The sequence below is a fragment of the Ascaphus truei genome, chromosome 3 (assembly GCF_040206685.1).
Source record: "Ascaphus truei isolate aAscTru1 chromosome 3, aAscTru1.hap1, whole genome shotgun sequence".
Lineage (NCBI taxonomy): Eukaryota > Metazoa > Chordata > Amphibia > Anura > Ascaphidae > Ascaphus > Ascaphus truei.
In genome coordinates this window covers 420,271,911-420,292,915 of record NC_134485.1, presented here as the reverse complement: position 1 = coordinate 420,292,915, position 21,005 = coordinate 420,271,911, and the positions used below count along the sequence as shown (strand labels likewise).

Here is a 21,005-nt window from a genome sequence, read left to right as displayed (position 1 = left end):
GGAGCCGGGAGAAAGAATGGAGAGAAGAGGAAAGGAGAGAGAATGGGGAGAGAGAATGGAAGGAGGAAGGGGAGGGAGATTGGAGGGGGGGAGGGAGACTTGAGTGAGGAAGGGGAGGGAGAATAGAGGATGGGAGAAAGAAAATAAAGGAGTAGGAGGGTGGAGGGAGGAGGGGGGTAATAGAATGGATGGGGTGAGAGTGGGAAGAGAGAATGGAGAGAGGAGTGGGGAGAAAGAATGGAGGGAGCATTGGGAAGAGAGAATGGATGGAGAGAAATAAAAGGGGGAGCGGGAGAGAGAATGGGTAGGGAGGGAGAGAGAATGGAGGGGGAAGGAAGAGAATGGGGAGTGTCAGAAAAAGTGATAGAGAATGGATGGAGGAGAAGATGAGAGAGAGAGGATGGGGTGGGAGGTTGGGAAAGAGAAATATATTAACAATACAGCATAATTGTGAACGCTATTAGACAAATACCATACACCATATAAAATATTAAAAATATTTTTAAGTGCTGTCATTTGTTTTAGAATTTTTTTTTTAAGGTTTCCAAGTTTTAACTTTTTAAAATGTGGTCACCCTACGTATGAGACAGGGTTGAAAACGGAGGGCCTGGATTGAGTTCAATATCCCCTGCTAAAGAGAGTTACAGTATAATTTAATTAGAAATGTGAGTAATTGAACCTACTGTAGCCAGGTCCCTCCAGTCCCCCTGCCTGCCGTTTCCATCCCACTTGCGTGTGCGGTGCTACGGGGGCGGCCATGTTGAGGTTGGCGCGGGAGTTCACGCCTGTGCAGTGCAATGCACAGAGGTTGGCAAGCATAGAGGTGGCCATTACATGTGTGCAAGAGCTCTTGGAAGTTGCACATGCTCAGTTAAGAGTAGCGGCGGCCATTACAACTTCTGACATGGGCAGTAAAGATCCCGCACATGGTCCCCATAGGAAAGAGCTGTACCAAGGACTACAATTCCCAGCAGCCTCTGGGGACTACACTTTAACCCTGGTCACAGGCAGCCAGGCAGCCAATAGAGCTTGCTGCTTCTCCTATTGGAGAAGATACAATGTTGTGTGCAGACAGGTAGTGTCAGTTAGGATCTGGGACACAGAGAGGGGATGGTGTGTTTGTGTAGGGAGGAAAGTAGCTTGCTGCACTAGGCCAGAAGTTTCCCCTTACGCTCCATCTAGACCCCACTCCCCTTCAGCTTGTGACTGCTTTAGGGAAGGCCCCTTAGGTAGGGACTTTGCCCTGTTATCAGTCAGCTTAGTCAGTTCAGTCAGTGACACAGCTGCAGTGCTGTGTGCTCTGACAAGAAGGGTCAGTGTACAAGAAATCATTCTCTGCGGCTGCAGAGATAAGAGACTTTCCAAAGGTGAATCGCTCCATGCGGGAGTCACCCACCGCTAGGCAGAGTTGCAGGACGTCACAGAGGAGATCGCAGAGCGGCGGATTCTTTGTGAAGAATCTGCAGCCTCAGATGCTGGAGCACTGGGTCAGGTATCGTATTTATCGTGCACCAACATACCGGTACATCAGGCGCTGATTCCGCCTATAGGTTCTGGGTCTGTTAAGTGGACTCGTGGGACTCTGAGTACATGGTGTTGTTGAAGGTATAAGGTGTGGGGGTTAAGGCACTGTGAGATAGTGTGCCTGTGGGTAGTTGTGCTTGTGAGTGTCATAGAAGGACACTGTGACTATTATTATTGCTATGTGTATTGTGTTATGTTTGATTCTGCATATAGTAAACGGTTATACTAATACTCCTGTGTACGTGGTTACTATATGTGGGTCCTGTGTAGGGGACATTCTACACTCCTAGAATCCTACACAAGTGGAGGCGCTGACCGAATAAGATCGTTCCAGAGGATTCACCCCAGGCTCTCACTAGCGGAGGCTCAGACCTCCTGTGAGCTGACAGGTATACTGCACCACACCTGGTAACATATAGGTTCCCCCTCACATACACTCTATATGCGATTGGATGGGGGAAAACCCATTACACTACATTAGCAGGTTCATTATCAGAAAGGTAGATACAAAGTATAGGGCTGTGCACCTTACTTTAGTAGAGTTGAAATACAGGATTTCAAAAGCTGCCAGTAGATGGGCCTAGTTGAAGTCAAATTATTTGATCAAGAATACAAGGATCAATCCATTCCCAATCTCTTGCCTAACTCTTATATTACACTTAAACTATGCATTTATAATATGAACATTAGAAATACACATTATTGATGCACTGCCCTCACCTAGAACAGCTCTTCTTCATTCCATACCACCACCCACCCTGGGGCAACTTTCTAATTTCCTGCAACACTCGTGCCTAACTCTTATATTACTGTACACTTAGAGGCCTATTCACTTAATAGTGATAAGTGGCTTATACAGTAGTACTATAAATGATCTTATAGCATGATATTGCCTGTTTTACTATTCACTAACAGTGATAAGAGGCCACTATCGTGCACTAACGGCTTTATAATGAGCTTTAACACTCTGACCAAAAAAAGTCATACGAGAAGCCAAAAAAAAAGGCCAAAACCACTTTTTTTGTCAAAAACTGCTATTCGCTAAGCAGTGATAAGCATATCGAGCTTTAAAATCTTGCAATATTTTGGTGCCAGCTAAAGGCTGGTGCTAAAGATGTTGCAAGATGCATAAAAACATTTTCTTTTATTTTTACTGCACATGATTGATACCGGAGGCCGGCAGGGCCCACCAGGGACCTGCAGGGCCCCCTGGAGATACGGTATCAATCCTGTGCCGCAAAAATAAAATTGCAGCCAGTTTCATTACCTTAGCGACTAACCGCTAAGGTAATGAAAGGGTTAAATAGCTCACTACTCTGAGCCTGTAGGTTCAAGTAGCGTTTGTGCTACCACCGTATCTGAAGAGAAAGAAAGGGTACAGCTGCCGGAGGAATACATGGACTTCAAGGATGGCTTCGACAAAATCAAGTCTGAAATACTTCCTCCACATCGTCCCTACGATTGCCTCATCGAATTACTTCAAGGTACGACACCGCCTACCGGGGCCTCTTATCCCTTGTCTATGCCAGAGATTAAAGCCATGAAAGAGTATATCGCTGAGAATATTTCACCAATCTTCTACCATTTTCTTAGGATACATAATTTCGGACTCTGGCCTCACGATGGATCCTGCCAAGGTCAAAGCAGTTCAAGATTCACCTCAACCCACCATGCTCAAGGCTGTACAGAGTTTCAACAGGCTTTCCAAATATTATCGCAGGTTTATTCAGAATTTATCTTCTTTAGTAGCTCCTCTGACGGCTCTTACTCAAAAAGAAGCAGATCCCTCGTCTTGGTCTTCCGCTGCAGTGAAATCTTTTGATCTCTTAAAGAAAGCGTTCATATCCGCCCCGGTTCTGGTGCATCCTGATCCTAAGCTCCCCTTTACCCTTGAGGTGGATGCGTCTGATGTCGGTGTAGGCGCTGTTTTGTCCCAGAGAACAAACCCTCAGGCCATGTTGCATCCTTGTGCTTTTTTCTCCAAAAAGATTTCCATAGCTGAGCGTAACTATGATATTGGGATCGTGAACTTTTGGCCATGAAACTTGCTTTAGAAGAACGGAGACACCTTTTAGAAGGAACAGAGATGCCTGTAACAATTCTCACGGATCACAAGAATTTGTTGTATATCGAAGGTGCTCGCCGTCTGGGAGCCCGCCAAGCCATATGGTCACTCTTCTTTTCAAGGTTCAACTTTGTTATCTCCTACCTTCCTGGGACTAAAAATGTTAAGGCAGATGCTCTGTCCTGTCAATTTTCATCTGAGGACAATTCTGAGGATCAACTCAAGTCTCTTCTTCCATCCAAACTCACTCTTTCTTCCACTAACTTTGAGGCTTTAATGGATATCGTTCTTCAGCAAAATCAGATTCCTGATAATCTTACGGGCCCTGAAGGCCGTCTGTTTACTTTTCCTTCCTTGCGCAAACAGATCCTGGAATGGGGACACTCTTCTAAATCGGCAGGTCATCCCAGGGCAAAAAAAGACATTGGATCTCATCTCCCGGACTTTCTGGTGGCCTCGGATGCAGAAGGATGTCAAGGACTTTCTACTTGCGTGCCCAACTTGTGCCAGGACTAAGACTTCTAGAAACCTCCCTACTGGGCTACTTCAGCCATTACCTGTCCAGGTTCGGCCATGGACACACTTATCCATGGATTTTGTGGTGGATTTACCTAATTCTAAAGGTATGAACACTATTCTTTTTGCAGTAGATCGGTTCTCCAAGCAATCACATTTTGTATCTCTCAAAGGCTTGCCTAGCTCTCCCAAAGCTGAAACATTAATCAAAGGGATCTTTTGCTTACACGGAGTTCCTACAGTGATTGTATCCGAAAGAGGATCACAGTTTATATCTTAATTTTGGTGCTTTTTTGTCTCCATTTGGGCATATCTCTTCACTTTTCTTCGGGGTATCACCTGCAAACTAATGAACAGACGGAAAGGACTAATCAGTCTTTAGAGCAATTCATTCGGTGCTTCGTATCTGATTCCCAGAACGATTGGTTGGACCTCCTTCCTTGGGCAGAATTCGCACACAATAACTTTCGTAGCAAATCTACCACTGAATCCCCTTTTATCATCAATTATGGATTTCATCCAGCTACTCTTCCTCTTACAGTTTCTACCTCAGAGGTCTCAGCCGCTGACGACAATATCAGGGAACTTCAAGGTCTATGGAGAAGGACCCAAAGGAACATCAAATCAGCTGTCGAGCGACAAAAACGTTTAGCAGATGGCCATCGTAGGCCGGCTCCTAAATTTAAGCCTGGTGACAAAGTCTGGCTGTCTTCAAAAAATATTAGGCTAAAGGTTCCGTCAATGAAGTCTGCTCCTAGATTTCTCGGTCCATTTTCTATTTTTATTTCTGATAAAATCGATTCAGTAGCTTATCGCTGGTCTTTACCTCCGTCCATGAGAATTCCCTCAGTTTTTATGTGTCCTTGCACAAACCTGTGATCCAGAACCCTCACTCTATTCCCGTTCTCCCCACCACTTCCTTATTGGTACAGGGTCAGCCCGAATTTGAAATCCAATCTATCCTGGATTCCAAATTCTCTCGAGGCGCCTTACATTATCTCGATCATTGGAAGGGATTCAGTCCTGATACTCTCCTGCACTGATCTTGGCTTTGGGTACGACTATTATACTCTCTCCTGCACTGACCCTGGCATTGGACCACGACGATGTTGCTCTCTCCTGCACTGACCCTGGCATTGGCTCTACGACTACTCTACACTCTCCAATCCTGACTCCGGCTATGTACCCCAACGATCCGCTACTATATACTCCAAGACCCGGCAAGTATCTAATTTACGCTGTCTTCTATTACCCTGATCCGGCCTGCAAGACTATCCAACACTCTAGACGCGCTCTCACTGTTGTGGTCTGCGTTTTTGTACCAATTTCTATCTCAGCCCAGCGGTCGCGCCTCGTTTGTGGTGAGCTACGTGTTACAAAGTGTTAGCAGAAGAGACTCTGAATATCTGATGGGAGAGATAAGAGAAGATCCAGGATAGAGCTTTGTTATGAATACCAAGAGTATGGAGAATGTGAAGAAGAGGGTGTCCACAGTATCAAATGTTGCAGAGCGGTTGAGTAATATGAGCAGAGTGTAATGACCTTTGTCTTTGGCAGCATGGAGGTCATTAGTTGTTTTAGTGAGGACTGTGTCAGTGGAGTGAGCAGTGCTGAATCCAGATTGTAAAGGGTCTAGGACAGAATAGGTGTTTAGAATATGGAGCAAGCGAGAGAATACAAGATGTTCAAGAAGTTTAGAGGCAAAAGGCAGCAGGAGATAGGCTGATTAGAAAGACAGGTAGGGTCAAGCTTGCTATTTTCTTAGAAATGGTATAACGGCTGCATGTTTGCAGGTGGAGGGAAAGGTACCAGAGTAGAGGAAGGAGTTAAAAATGTGTTTGAGCATAGGGATTGTAGTAGGAACAAGACGTTTTAGGAGAAGGGAGGGAATGGTGTCAAGAGGGCAAGTGGTAGAGGGAGAAGAGGATATCAGCAGTGACACATCCTCCTCTGTGACAGCACAAAGAGGCGATGTCCAGGCATATGAATTCAACCTTTTCCTTGAAAAAGTCGGCAAAGTCCTTAGGTGAGAGGGAGTCAGACAGAGAAGAGTTGGCGTGAGCTAGAATTGTGCGTGCTGATTAGTAAAGAAAATTAGGTTTGTTTAGCCTGTGAGAGGGCATAGTTGAAACAGGATAGCATAAATTTGTATTTAAGGAAGTCTGCGAGAGTGTGAGATTTCCTCCAGAGACGTCCAGAGGAACAAGTGCAGGAACGCAGCATGCACATGTGGGAATTTAGCCAGGGTCTGGGTTCAAAGAGCGAGAATGGCAGAGAGAACGCGGGGCATGTAGACCAAGGAAGGAGGATAGGGCAAAGTTGTAGTTCCTGACCAGGTTGTCATGGTTTGGAGCAGGACTGAGAGAGAAGAGCGAGGAGTGTAAAGTAGAATCAAAAGCTGGTAGGTTAGTAGAGCACAGGTCAGGAGAAGGGGAGAAGCAAGAGAGAAACAATGAGACGAGATGATGGTCAGAGAGAGGAAGGGGGGAAATGGAGAAATCAGAGAAGGAAAAGTTTTTAGTGAAAAACAGGTCTAGGTAGTGGCCATCCTTGTGGGTGCTGGCTGCAGTCCACTGTTGAAGGCCAAAAGATGAGGTTATAGAGAGAAAGCAGGAGGCCCAAGGGAGAGAGAGGTCATTAACATGGCAGTTGAAGTCCCCAAGGAGAAGAAGAGGGGAGTCTGAGGAGAGAAAGAATGAGAGACATGATTCAAAGTGAGAGAGAAAGACAGAAGAGAGATGAGTAGAGGTAGGTGTGCGATAGATGACCACCACATGGACAGGGAGAGGAGAGAAAATCTGGACAGTTTGAGCCTCAAAGGAGGGAAAAGCAAGAGAGGTAGGAATGGAAGGGTTCAGTCGCGGCAGAGAGAGGAGAGCAGGAGCCCCCCATTTCCACCCCTGCCAGCAGGGCGCGGAGTGTGGGAGAAAGAAAGGCCACCATAAGAGAGGGCAGTTTCCATTTTGTGCAGGGCGGTGATAAAGTAATTTAACCAGGTTTCAGTGATTGTAAGAATGGTTGGAAGGGGGGTAGGTAGTGTATTTTAATATTGATTATGTATCCTATTTTTATTACTGGTTACCAATTCTATCTAGATCCCCATTCAGATCGCATAGGTAGCTACCATGGTAATTAATGGTTTAATAGTTACAATTCTTTTTTTTTATTATTTGTTATGTACTGGACTTTTTTTTTATACATGTGTTTTATTGGGAATTTTTAATGGCAAAGTGTCCAGCTCTACTCATTATCCAAAAATCGTAAAATGACAAGAAAGGACATTTTATTGCCCTTTATAATGTGACTGTCTGTACAAATCAGATTAGTCCTTTTCACATTGAGGACTATTTTCAGCTGTCTTTGCTTTTTAATTATTTACGGCAAGTATGGATTTTATTTTGTTTTAAAACGAAAGACCGAGCAATAAACAAATTAAGATGTTTCAACATGTTCATGCCTTCGGAATAGATTTTTTGTTCTGCGCTGATCATACTTTTTCTTTTTTTGTTGTTACAAGTTTCAAATCCACAAGAAAACCCAACCGCGGTCATTCAGCAAATGGCGAACCCTACGACTCTGTACAGCAATATCACCCAAGTGTCCGTCGATAGCAACAAGTACTCTGAGACTGTGAGGATGGCCCTTCTAATATTGTTGGTCCTCTGCTTCTGCTTCTTCTTGTACTTCCTTACAATTATACTCTATGTCTACTTTACCACAGCTCATATTCGAGAGAACACTCGCTATGTCCTTTTTGTCCATATGGTAATTAATGACACACTGTATCTCGTCCTGGGGCTCACTTTGTTGGTGGCTGTCTTATACAAGGTATACATCCCTGTGTCATTATGCTATGTCTTAGTGACTATTGGCTCTATTTCATTTATTGTCACCCCATATAACCTGGCCGTCATGGCCCTTGAACGCTATGTAGCCATTTGCTACCCACTAAGACATGCAGAGCTTTGCACCCCACAGAGATCTCATGCTGCCATTGCAGTCATATGGGCAGTGGGACTCATCCCTAATGTTGCTGATTTAATTGCCCTGAGCTCCTCAGTTGAGACAACGTTTTTCTCTCTTAATGTGATCTGTAGCTGGGCAAGTTTATTTAAAGCCCCAGTGCAAAACACCATGAGATCAATCACCCTCATCCTCAGCTTTACCCTTGTTGGGCTGATAATCGTGTACACGTACATCAGGATAATGCAGGTTGCACGGAAGCTTGGCTCTGGCAAATCTTCTGCCTTCACGGCTGTGAAAACAGTCATGCTTCACGCTTTCCAGCTGCTGTTATGCATGACCTCTTTCAGCTCTCATTTTACGGAGAAATACCTCAAAGATTATTTTGCTTTTTTGTCCGTAACCAACTTCCTCCTATTCACGTGTCTGCCTCGGTTTCTTAGTCCTTTAATTTATGGTATTAGGGACGAAGTGTTTCGCAAATATATAAAAAAGTTGCACTCTTCTGCAATCACTTCAGGATAGACGCACCAGTGACCTTACAATGTACAATGATGTAAAGAGAATGTGACATGTGATTGGGGGAATCCTTGATGGAGAAGGATTTAGGAGTGCTTGTAGACAGCAGGCTTAGCAATAGTGCCCAATGTCATGCAGTAGCTGCAAAGGCAAAAAAGATCTTATCTTGCATCAAACGGGCAATGAATGGAAGGGAAGTAAACATAATTATGCCCCTTTACAAAGCATTAGTAAGACCACACCTTGAATATGGAGTACAATTTTGGGCACCAATCCTAAGAAAAGACATTATGGAACTAGAGAGAGTGCAGAGAAGAGCCACCAAATTAATAAAGGGGATGGACATTCTAATTTATGAGGAGAGGCTAGCTAAATTAGATTTATTTACATTAGAAAAGAGGCGTCTAAGAGGGGATATGATAACTATATACAAATATATTCAGGGACAATACAAGGAGCTTTCAAAAGAACTATTCATCCCACGGGCAGTACAAAGTACTCGGGCCATCCCTTAAGGTTGGAGGAAAGGAAATTTCACCAGCAACAAAGGAAAGGGTTCTTTACAGTAAGGGCAGTTAAAATGTAGAATTCATTACCCATGGAGACTGTGATGGCAGATACAATAGATTTGTTCAAAAAAAGGTTGGACATCTTTTTAGATGGGAAAGGTATACAGGGATATACCAAATAAGTATACATGGGAAGGATGTTGATCCAGGGATTAATCCGATTGCCAATTCTTGGAGTCAGGAAGGAATTAATTTTTCCCCTTAAGGGGTTTTTTTGTTTGCCTTCCTCTGGATCAATAAGTAAGTATAGATATAGAATAAAGTATCTGTTGTCTAAATTTAGCAAAGGTTGAACTTGATGGACGTACGTCTTTTTTCAACCTCATCTACTATGTAACTATGACACCTTTGCCTGTTAGTAGACTTGCACATGCAGAAATGACCCGTGAGATTTCAAAAGCCCTGAATATAATACATCTATAAAAAAACCTGATTGTCACGTACAACACACCTCTGATCATGTGACCCGCAAACGAAAATGCATAAGCACACCCCTGTCATAGTTCAGCTACTATATTGACGTTTTTTCGACTTAGAAAAAGCCTGTCTCAAAAAAGACGTTTAAAAGGTGCCTTGCTATATAAATACACTCATACCCTTCTCTAACACCTAGACACATGTGAATCATATCAATAGACTAAGGCAACTAAATTTGAATGACAAATAGATATCTATCCTTAGCACTTCTTACCCATATAGTGTGTGCTATGTTTTGATTTGTCTTCTTGCAACGATTACACATATGTAATTCTTATTATGCACAGTAGATGACATCACATGAAATTCTAATTTTTAATAAAGTCATCCAAGTAAGCGGTGACCTGTGTGTCACTCCCTCTTTTTGATGCACAAGGGATGTCTCAGGAATGTTAGTTTCTTTTGAGGCTGACAGCCCAGGGTCTGGCGATCGTTTATTGCCTTCTAAACAACGCATATGTCCCTTTTAGTGGTAGCTCCTCAATTAAGTCCTCTTTGTAGGTCTGCACAGTCACAGACCCAGAAAGAGTCTTGACCTATCATAACCCCAATCTATTGTAGTTTGTCAATGTATGTATGTATGTATGCATGTATAAATGTCTGTCTGTCTGTCTGTCTTTATTTATATACAGTAGCACCATTAATGTACATAGCGCTTCACAGCAGTAATAGTGACAATCATATAAATAATAAGATATAAATAACACAAGGGGAAGAAGTGCTTCAGACATAAATGAAACATTTAGGAAAAGTATGAGGTGTTAATTATCAGCCATGGAGCTACTCATATGCTTGATTGGATTCTCTCCTCAAATCCCAGCAGAATCCAATCCTCTGACATCCTTCCTGACATTTTCAGTGACCATGCAATAGTGTACTGTGTAAGAAAAATTAAACCGCCCCAATCAAGCCCTAAAGTTCTCCTCACTAGAACATTTAGAAACTTTAACCCACAACAGTTTCTGGCTGACCTTACCAACTACCCTTGGCAAAGAATCGACTTAATTCCAGACCCTGATTCTGCACTCAACTATTTCCAATCCGAGTTCTTAAAACTCTGCGATACCCATGCTCCACTACGCAGAATAAGAGTATGGGGGCCCACCTTCCGTGGGTTACAACTGACCTTATAGCTTTCTACCAGTTCAGGGATACCTTGTGGAAAAGCTACAAAGTAACTGGCACTACCAAGGATCTCAATCACTACAGATGCCTGCGGAACATGTGCACAAGGCAAACAAGGCATGCAAAAGCACAATATTACTCTGACAATCTCCTCCAGAATACATCAAACCCAGCTAAATTCTGGAAGGTTATCAGCAATATATTTCAGCCTCCTAACCATCAACAACCAAGTAATATCACTAAGGGGGATATTACTCTGACAAACCCCACTGACATGGCAAATGCATTCAATGATTACTTTGTGGGGTGTGCTACTAACTTAGTAGCGAAACGCAACCCAAACCACAAACCTGAATCTCATCCTTGGAGTATCCATATAACCCCACCCCCTCCCAACACTGCCCACAATTTTCAATTTGGCCCAGTATCCGAAGAGGAGATTACACAAGCGCTCATCAAATTTAAACTAAGCAGCCAATAGCCTGACTTACTACAATCTAGGTTCCTAAGCATTGGTGCCCCAGCAATTGCTAAACCAATTGCTTCCATAGTCAACTCTATCCTGTCTGCAGGCCATATCCCTAAGACCTGAAAAACTGCTAGAGTTGTCCCAATCTTCAAAAGTGGGGACAAAAACACGGTCTCAAACTACAGGCCAATCTCCCTTCTCCCAATCCTATCCAAAGTCATGGAAAAATGTGTCCACTCCCAATTAAGCGATTACTATAGCAAGACAAATTTCCCTAGCCAATTCCAATCTGGCTTTCGCCCCAAACACTACACCGTAACTACCCTGCTAAAAGTTTGCAATGAAATCCAGTGTGGAATGGAACAAGGTGAACTCACTGGTGCAATATTCCTAGATTTTGCAAAGGTTGTTGATACTGTTGATCATGCTATCCTGCTTAACAAACTCCAGAGCTCTGGAATAGGGAAGCATGCTTTAAACTGGTTTCAGTCCTACCTATCAGGTAGATCGCAACATGTGTCCATCTCAGGCTCTAACTCCAAACCCTTGGATATCACCTGTGGCGTCCCGCAAGGCTCTGTTCTGGGGCCCCTACTCTTCTCAGTGTTCATCAATGATCTTCCCACAGCTTGCAAGGAAGCTTCAATACACATGTATGCAGATGACACAATCCTATATGCACACAGTCATAGCCTCTCCGACCTTGAACACATACTTCAGTCTGACTTTTTGAGACTCGAAAACTGGATTTCCCAAAACAAACTGTTTTTAAACACTGACATTACTGTAACAATGGTATTTGGAACCAAGACTACATTTGTAAACCTTCCAGTGACTGAGCTCCAGATCAGAACCAACTAACACCACCCTAACTCCTGTTACTAGTTGTAAATACCTGGGCATATGGTTTGACTCCCACTTAACATTTGGAATGTACATTGATGCCCTGACATCCAAAACCTATGCCAAACTACTATAGGTGTACTTTACAGGAACAAATCCTCCCTACGTCTCCTGGTCAGAAAGCGTATCGCACAGAAGATGCTAATGCAAATTATCGACTATGGAGACATAGTATATGGCTCGGCACCCCAAACCCACCTTGGCAAACTTGACACCCTCTACAATTCAATTTGTCGTTTCATTCTCCAATGCAACTACAACACACATCACTGCGAAATGCTCAAAGAACTAGATTGGTCATCACTCGAGTCTAGGTGCAAAGTTCACCTTTCCTGTCTTGCCTTCAAATACTTTCTGGGCAAGCTACCCACCTATCTGAACAAGCTCCTCACCCCTACCACATGCAACACTTATCATCTAAGGTCTGACACCAAAAGTCTGCTCATGGTCCCAAGGCTCAACAAAGTATCCGGCCGCTCCTCCTTCTCTTACCGTGCACCCCAAAACTGGAACAACCTACCGGAGACTCTCACATCCACCACCAGTTTAAGTTCTTTCAAAACTAACATTTTAATCTGGTCTATAACTGTTACATACAGTAAGCCTGTAATATACATCTTCTCTAACTGTGCATGCAATGTCTTGTATATAATGTATACCTGTTCATTTATGTAACTGTATTTGTAACCATGTATTATTTGTCATATTAACTATGTCCAGGACATACTTGAAAACGAGAGGTAACTCCCAATGTATTACTTCCTGGTAAAACATTTTATAAATAAATAATATGCTTTCTTAGGCAGTTGTGTTTTAAGTTTGGTCTTAAAGGTGCATAGAGAGCGTGCTAGTCGGATATTGAGGGGAAGAGCATTCCACAGGTGTGGGGCAATCAGTGAGAAGGGTTTAAGGCGGGAGAGGGCTTTAGATACAAAGGAGTAGAGAGAAGACATCCTTGAGCAGAACGCAAGAGCCGGGATGGTGTATAGCAAGAAATTAGGGCTGAGATGTAAGGAGGAGCAGAAGAGTGTAAAGCTTTAAAAGTGAGGAGAATTGTGTGTGAGATGCGGGATTTGATAGAAAGCCAAGAGGGGGATTTCAGCAGGGGAGATGCTGGGACAGATTTAGGAAAGAGTAGAGTGATTCTGGCAGCAGCGTTTAGGATAGATTGAAGGGGAGACAGCAGGTGAGAGGCAGAAAGACCGGACAGCAGGAGGTTACTGTAATCAAGGCAGGAGAAAATGAGGGCCTGAGTCAAAGTTTTAGCAGTCGAGCAACAGAGGGAAGGGCGTATCTTTGTAATATTGCGGAGGAAAAATTGACAGGTTTTAGAAACATTTTGAATGTGAGAAAAGAATGTGAGAAAGGAGTTGAATGTGACCCCTAGGCAGCGTGCTTGGGCAACTGGGTGAATGATGGTACTTCCAACAGCAATGTAGAAGGAGGAAATAGGGCCAGGTTTGAGAGGAAGTATGAGGAGCTCTGTTTTTGCCATGTTTAGTTTAAGTCGGCGGAGGGCCATCCAGGATAATATAGCTGACAGACATTCAGAAACTTTTGTCTGTACCGCAGGTGTAAGGTCAGGGGTAGAAAAGTACATTTGTGTGTCGTCAGCATAGAGGTAATATTTGAACCGAAGAGATGTGATTAGATCACCTAGATATAGTGTGTAAAGAGAAAAGAGAAGAGGTCCCAGGACAGAGCCCTGAGGTACCCCCACAGAGAGATCAATAGAGGAGGTGTTTGCAAAAGAGACACTGAAAGTATGATGGGAGAGGTAAGAGGAGATCCAGGAAAGAGCTTTGTTGCGAATGCCAAGCGTATGGAGAATGTGAAGGAGAAGAGGGTGGTCCACAGTATCAAATGCTGCAGAGAGGTCGAGTAATATGAGAAGAGTGTAATGACCTCTGTCTTTGGCAGCATGAAGGTCATTAGTTATTTTACTGAAGGCTGTTTCAGTGGAGTGAGCAGTAAGGAAGCCAGATTGTATAGGTCTAGGAGAGAATATGTGTTGAGAAAATGGAGCAAGCAAGAGAATACAAGACGTTCAAGGAGTTTAGAGGCAAAAGGCAGGAGGGCGACAGGTCGATCGTTAGAAAGACAGGTAGGGTCAAGCTTCCTGCTTTTGAGTAATGGTATGACTGTTGCATATTTGAAGGAGGAGGGAAAGGTACCAGAGTAGAGGGAGGAGTTAACAATGTGTGTGAGCGTAGGGATTATAGTAGGAACAAGAGGTTTTAGGAGATGGGAGGGGATGGGGTCAAGAGGGCATGTGGTAGAGGGAGAAGAGGAGATCAGCAACACACATCCTCCTCCGTGACAGCGGATAAAGAGTCAAGGAATGCAGGAGGAGAGTTAGGAAGAGGTGTAGGATGGGAGGAGGATACAGAGGGGATGGGCTGGCGTATGGATTACACCTTTTCCTTAAAATAGTTGGCAAAGTCCTGAGGTGAGATGGAGGAAGAAGAGGCAGCAGAGGGTGGAATGAGTAGAGAGTCAAAGAAAGAGAAGAGTCGGCGTGGATTAGATTTGTGCATGTTGATTAGTGAAGAAAAGTAGGTTTGTTAAGCCTGAGAAAGGGCAGAATTGAAAAAGGATAGCATAAATTTGTAGTGAAGGAAGTCTGCGAGAGTGTGAGATTTCCTCCAGAGGCGTTCAGATGAACGAAACCAGGAACGTAGCATGCGCGTGTGGGAATTTAGCCAGGGTCTGGGGTTCAAAGGGCGAGAACAGTAGAGAGAAAGCAGGGCATGTAGATCAAGAGAGGAGGATAGGGCAGCGTTGTGGTTCCTGACCAGGTTGTGAGGGTCTTGAGCAGAGCTGAGATAGGAGCGGGAGGAGTGTATAGTGGAATTAAAGCTGGTAGGTTAATAGAGCACAGGTTCTGCAGAAGTGAGGTGTAGATGGAGGTGGAGAAGGGGAGAACAGAGAGAGAGAATGAGATGAGGTGATGGTCAGAGAGAGGAAAGGGGGAAATGGAGAAATCGGAGAGAGAGAGAAATTTTTAGTGAAAACCAGGTCTAGGTAGTGGCCATCTTTGTGGGTGCTGTCTGCAGTCCACTGTTGAAAGCCAAAAGATGTGGTTAAAGAGATAAAGCGAGAAGCCCAAGGGAGAGAGGGGTCATCAATATGGCAGTTGAAGTCAAACAAGGAGAAGAACAGGGGAGTCTTAGGAGAGAAAGAAAGAGAACCAGGATTCAAAGTGAGTGAGAAATGCAGAAGGGGGATGAGTAGAGGTAGGTGGGCGATAGATGACCGCCACATGGACAGGGAGAGGAGAGAAGATTTGGACAGTGAGCCTCAAAGGAGGGAAAAGCAAGAGAGGGAGGAATAGGAAGGGTATGGGAGTGTCACATAGAAGAGAGCAGGATCCCCACGCCTCCACCCCTGCCATCAGGGCGCAGAGTGTGGGAGAAACACACACACACACAAACAAATACAAACACACACACAATACAACCCCCTCCACACACGCACGCAGTACAGTCCTCACCATTGTTATAATGTGTTTATCTGTACAAATCAGATTTGTCCTTTTTACATTGCGGACTTGTTTTCTTGTTTTCAGCTGTCTTTGCTTTTTAATTATTTACTGCAAGTATGGATGTTGTTTTGTTTTTTAAACAACAAACAGAGCAATAAAAAATGATGTTTCAACACGTTCATGCCTTGGAATAGATTTCTTGTTCTGCGCTGATCATAATCTTTTTTTGGTTGTTGTTACAAGTTTGAAAACCTCAAGAAAATGGAGCCGCGGTCATTCAGCAAATTGTATTTATTGTATGTCTTTATTTATATAGCGTCAAAAGTGTACTCAGTGCTTCACAAAGAATACAGTACAGGTAATTACAATTATACAATAAGTGCAGAAAAATCAGACAATAGGAAAGGAAATCCCTCCCCAAAGAGCTTACAATCTAAGAGGTTTAATGGGAAACTTACAGAAACAGCAGGTGAGGAAGTAAGTGCTGAACTCTACGGCGAATGGCGAACTCTACGGCTCTGTACAGCAATTTCACCCAAGTGTCCATCGATAGCATCAAGAACGCTGAGACTGTGAGGGTGGCTCTTCTAATCTCGGTGGTCCTCTGCTTCTGCTTCTTCTTGTACTTCCTTAAAATTATACTCTGTGTCTACTTTACCACAGCTCATATTCGAGAGAACACTCGCTATGTCCTTTTTGTCCATATGCTCATTAATGACACAAGGTATCTCATCCTGGGGCTCACTCTGTTGGTGGCTGCCTTATACATGTGTAGCCAGGTCCCCCAGGTTACCCTTATCTCCGCATGTTGGGAGTAAAGGAAGGTTGCGGCGTGTAGGGAGTGCTTCAGGGCATCGGAGGCTCCGCAGTGACCTGAGCGATAGGGCGCCCCCATGTTAGTATTCGCGCATGCGCGGTGAGCCCGTGGAGGTGATGAGGGAGCAGAGGTCGCGCATGCGCAGCAAGAGGTTGCAAAGGCCGCGAAAGAGGAGCGGTTCCTATAGGGTGGAGCGCGCGGGCCTACGAGTCCCAGCAGCCATAGCGAGACCAGGTGACACCAGGGAGCCAATAGGGCGGCTGTAATAATGGGAGGAAGGGTGAGAGGTGGCATAGGAGAGCACGCCTGGGCAGAACCGAGCTAGGAGGAGGAAGGAGAAGGAGCTCAATGTGTAGGGAGGCAACAGCCCCTACACTAGGCCACATACCCCGGCCCAGTTAGGCCCTGAGTCCCCGTAGAGTGAAGCGGAAGTAGGGACAGGCCATCAGATAGGATACAGTTCCCGTTAGTATCTGCAGGAGAGTGGTATACCCAGAGACTGTTGTCATAGCCATCCAGAGGTTTGGGCTCAGACCTCAACAGCCGCAGCAGCCGCCGACCGGGTGGGATCGCCCCGGACGGCAGTCCGGACATTCAACCGTCGTCGGACCCTTTGTGAAGTACCTTGGCAGGCCTGGGCGCTGGAGCGCTGTGCAGGTAACATCATCAAGTGCACCAACTATACCATATATCTATATCAGGACATAGTGGCTGCGCAGTCACACACACATATCTCACTTGAGGGTGGGGGAACACTGAGTGTGGGTACTGGACACGGGGTGGGAGCACCCAGTGAAAGGGGCATTGCGTCCTGTGAGACGCAGTAGATGAGTGTCTCCTCTAGGGAGGGACACCTGTTGATCTTATGCAAAGTTATGGTGGTGTGAGTAAAGCCATTGGTTATTTTACATGCTGTGTGTGTGGAGTGATATATATTTGTCCTGCGAGGAACCACTCCCCCTCTGGTGGGAGCCATCGCAGGTGGAGGCGCTGCACCAAGTAAGAGGTTATCAATATTCCTACGAGCGCCCCAGGCTCTCCGTGGCGGAGGCTTAGGCCCTGCGAGCCAAACAGGTTGTACAGCATTGGTAGCATACTGTATTCACTAGGAAACAGGGCTACACATGGTATACCTCCCTTTGTCATTATGCTACGTCTTAGTGACTATTGGCTCTATTTCATTTATTGGTACCCCATATAACCTGGCAGTCATGGCTCTTGAACGCTATTTAGCCATTTGCTACCAACTAAGACATGCAGAGCTTTGCACCACACAGAGGTCTCATGCTGCCATTGCAGTCATACGGGCAGTGGGACTCATCCCTAATGTTGCTGATTTAATTGTCCTGAGCTCCACCTGAAAAAGATCCTAACACAGTGGGAAAGCCCCTCCCTGGGCAATACAGCAATAAATACACATACATGGTATGATAAAGGAGTATTTACTGGACATGTACCTCTACTAATACCTAGACAACACAGTACACACAATAATAACACAGGGGAGTATCCCCATAGAACTTTGGATGCAGTAAAACCTGTATCCCTAGTGTCCTTCGCCCAATGTCAGTCCCATTGGTCCATTGGTGCACATTACGATTGGTGCACGTTACCTCCCTGGGCACTCTTGTACACAGGTACCACCCAACAGAAGGATCCGTCTGAACCCCTGATGTGAGGTCTCTCAGAATTCCTCCGCTCCGCGTGCTCCAATCCACCGCATGGGGGGAACTCCCGCTGGATTGTCTCACCATTAGAGTCTCTGAATCAATGGCCTGGGTCTGGTCCCATACCCAGGGCGCACGTACCACGCGGCATCTTGTCCTTGGTGTACTAACACCGGTGATGCTATGGTGGAAGTGTCCCTATCTCGGGGCCTTCCCTGTAGCAGTAACAAACTACTAATGGTCGGCGCCTAACTGTGGCCTGCGGGGTAACTCTAGGCCTAGTCCAGGAGCCACTGACACCCGGACACTACCTGTCTCTTCAGCTCCCTGTCTCCGACAGCCTGGTGCCTCTCTGCACGCCAAAATGTATCACCCTTCACGCCAGGGATACTACAGCCCTGTTGCCTGTGCAGCCCCTGAGGCTGCTGGGGCATGTAGTCCTGCGCTGAGCCTGTACTAGGATGGCCGCTGCTCGCGGCCATACTGCGCTAGAAAGAAATAATAGGAATGGCGGTCACTGCTATCCGAAGTCAGGAATCAACCAAGCACAGTTAAAGGAAAAGATGATTTATTCATCCAAAGGAAAATAGACATACACCGAGTGTAATACTCTGACGCGTTTCGTCTCTGTGAAGACGAATAATTTATAATATTTATAATAAAAAGATAAAGTCTCTTCACCGAGATGAAACGCGTCAGAGTTTTTTCTACATTACCCATCGGCTGGAGCACGCAGCATTGGCGTTCTACGCGGGCGTTCGGGCACAAATCAGCAACACCAGGCGGACACAGACAGTCTTTCAGGAGTGCCGGCCAGCTGATCGTCAAAGTATGAGACACAGGGTGCTGAGAGGGAAGCTATTGAAGACTCCGTGAGTATCTTGTGGGACGTGCTGCAGCGACGTTCCCACAGATATTATGGACTGATATACTGCTTCTTAGCCCCGCACCCTTGGTGAGACCAATATACAAACACACTAAGGACATTCACAAGATAATTTAGTTTATTACCCTATATGCTGATACAACCGAGGGAATCAAGAGGACATTTACCTTATGATATATTTATTCTATTATTGCTATTGAAAGAGCACCAGCATTTGGGGTTCATTCCTCTTTTTTTCTATTTATCACATTATAGTTTGTTTTAGCTGCGCACTTCATGTGTTTACATGGCCCTTGAACGCTTTGTTGCCATTTGCTACCCACCAAGACATGCAGAGCTTTGCACCCCACAGAGTTCTCGTTGCAATCATATGGACAGTGGGACTCATCCTTAATATTGCTGATTTCATTGCCCTGGGCTCCTCAGTTGAGACAAAGTATTTCTCTCTTAAAGTGTTCTGTAGCCAGGCAAGACTATCGAAGGCTCCAGTGCAAAACACCATAAAATCCATCATCCTCAGCCCCCCGATGGTGGGCCTGATAATCGTGTACACGTACATCAGGATTATGCTGATTGCACGGAAGCTTGGCTGAGAAAATCTGCCTTCACGGCTGAGAAAGCGGTCATACTCCTCGCTTTCCAGCTCCTGCTATGCATGACCGCTTTCACCTCTCGTTTTACGGAGACACACCTCAAAGATTATTTTGCTTTCTTGCCCGTAACCAACTTTCTCCTATTCACGTGTCTGCCTCGGTATCTCAGACCTTTCATTTATGCAAACACTTTAGAATAGACCCACCAGCAACCTTACAATGTACAATGATGTCAAGAGAATGTGACACCTTTGCCTGTTAGTAGACTTGCTTCAATACACATGAGGAAACGACCTGTGAGATTTCGAAAGCCCTGCATAGAATAAGCGGTGACCTGTGTCTAACCCCTTTTCTGTGATGCACAAGGGATGTCTTAGGAATGATAGTTTCTTTTGGGGCTGACAGCCCAGGTGTCTGGCGATCGTTTATTGCCTTCTAAACAAGCAGTATACTGTATGTCACTTTTAGTGGTAGCATCCCCAATTAAGTCCTCTTTGTAGGTCTGCACAGACCCAGGAAGAGTCTTGACCTATCATAAACCCAATATATTGTATTTTTTGAACAAATTGTAGCTACATTAAGCCCTGAAGCACCAGATTATTTAAAATACATAATATTTCATACTACAACTAACTAAAACTCTCTACCAGCGCTCGATCCAATTAATATAAGTGACTTGAGTGAATAGATATGAATACACCAAACAAATAGTGATGAGTGTGAATTCAAATGCAGCCAAGGGGATAATTAACAAAAGACCGTTCCAAATCTAATTAATAATATAAATATACAAAGAAAATGTCCCCGCCGCTAGAAATTGATGGTCACAATACCATATCCAAAAAGACAGTCCTGGATAGAGTGACAGTCCTGATAATAGAGTACTGCACCAGCCAATGTTCTATTAGATTAATGGGTCCTCAGATTATGATACCCAGGTGGTTTCTGTAACAAAAAGACAAAAACACCATTGCACAGTATCAAAGGTCAACAGCCCCAACCAGAGGTGGAAAATCCTTACTTACAAGATATAATCTTGTTGGTTCAGGGGAGAGAATCTGTACATGGCTCCTTCTTCACCTCGATTTCCACGGACCCCTCGTGGTTCACAAGATGTCTCTCTTCACATCGACCGGCGCCCTCGCGGGAGCAGCATACACCTCAGCGGTCGTTGGTGAGAGAAATAAAAAAGCCTAGTGTACTCCGCATAAAACACTTTAATAACAATAAAAAGCAGCACTGCTCACACTTACAATTTGTGAGGGCAAACGTGCCGCTATCGAATGCCGTCCGCACCCTGCAACCAGCTCCGTGGGATTGTAGCACACACAGTCACGCGCCGATTGATGACGTCAACAGCGCAGCGCCCGTGGCTTTCTCCCACACCAGAAGGAAAACAGAAGGTGACCGGCTCGCATGCACTGTACT

The 21,005-nt window shown here is 44.9% G+C and overlaps 1 protein-coding gene and 1 pseudogene across 1 annotated transcript; both read left to right on the top strand.

The window, feature by feature from the left end:
- The first annotated feature begins 7,663 nt into the window (after positions 1-7,663).
- On the top strand, positions 7,664-8,593 carry LOC142490814 (odorant receptor 131-2-like). The gene has a single exon (XM_075593237.1). The coding sequence runs from the start codon at positions 7,664-7,666 to the stop codon at positions 8,591-8,593; it is 930 nt and encodes a 309-aa protein (XP_075449352.1).
- A 7,521-nt stretch (positions 8,594-16,114) lies between these two features.
- On the top strand, positions 16,115-19,777 carry LOC142490813 (odorant receptor 131-2-like; annotated as a pseudogene).
- The last annotated feature ends 1,228 nt before the right edge of the window (positions 19,778-21,005 follow it).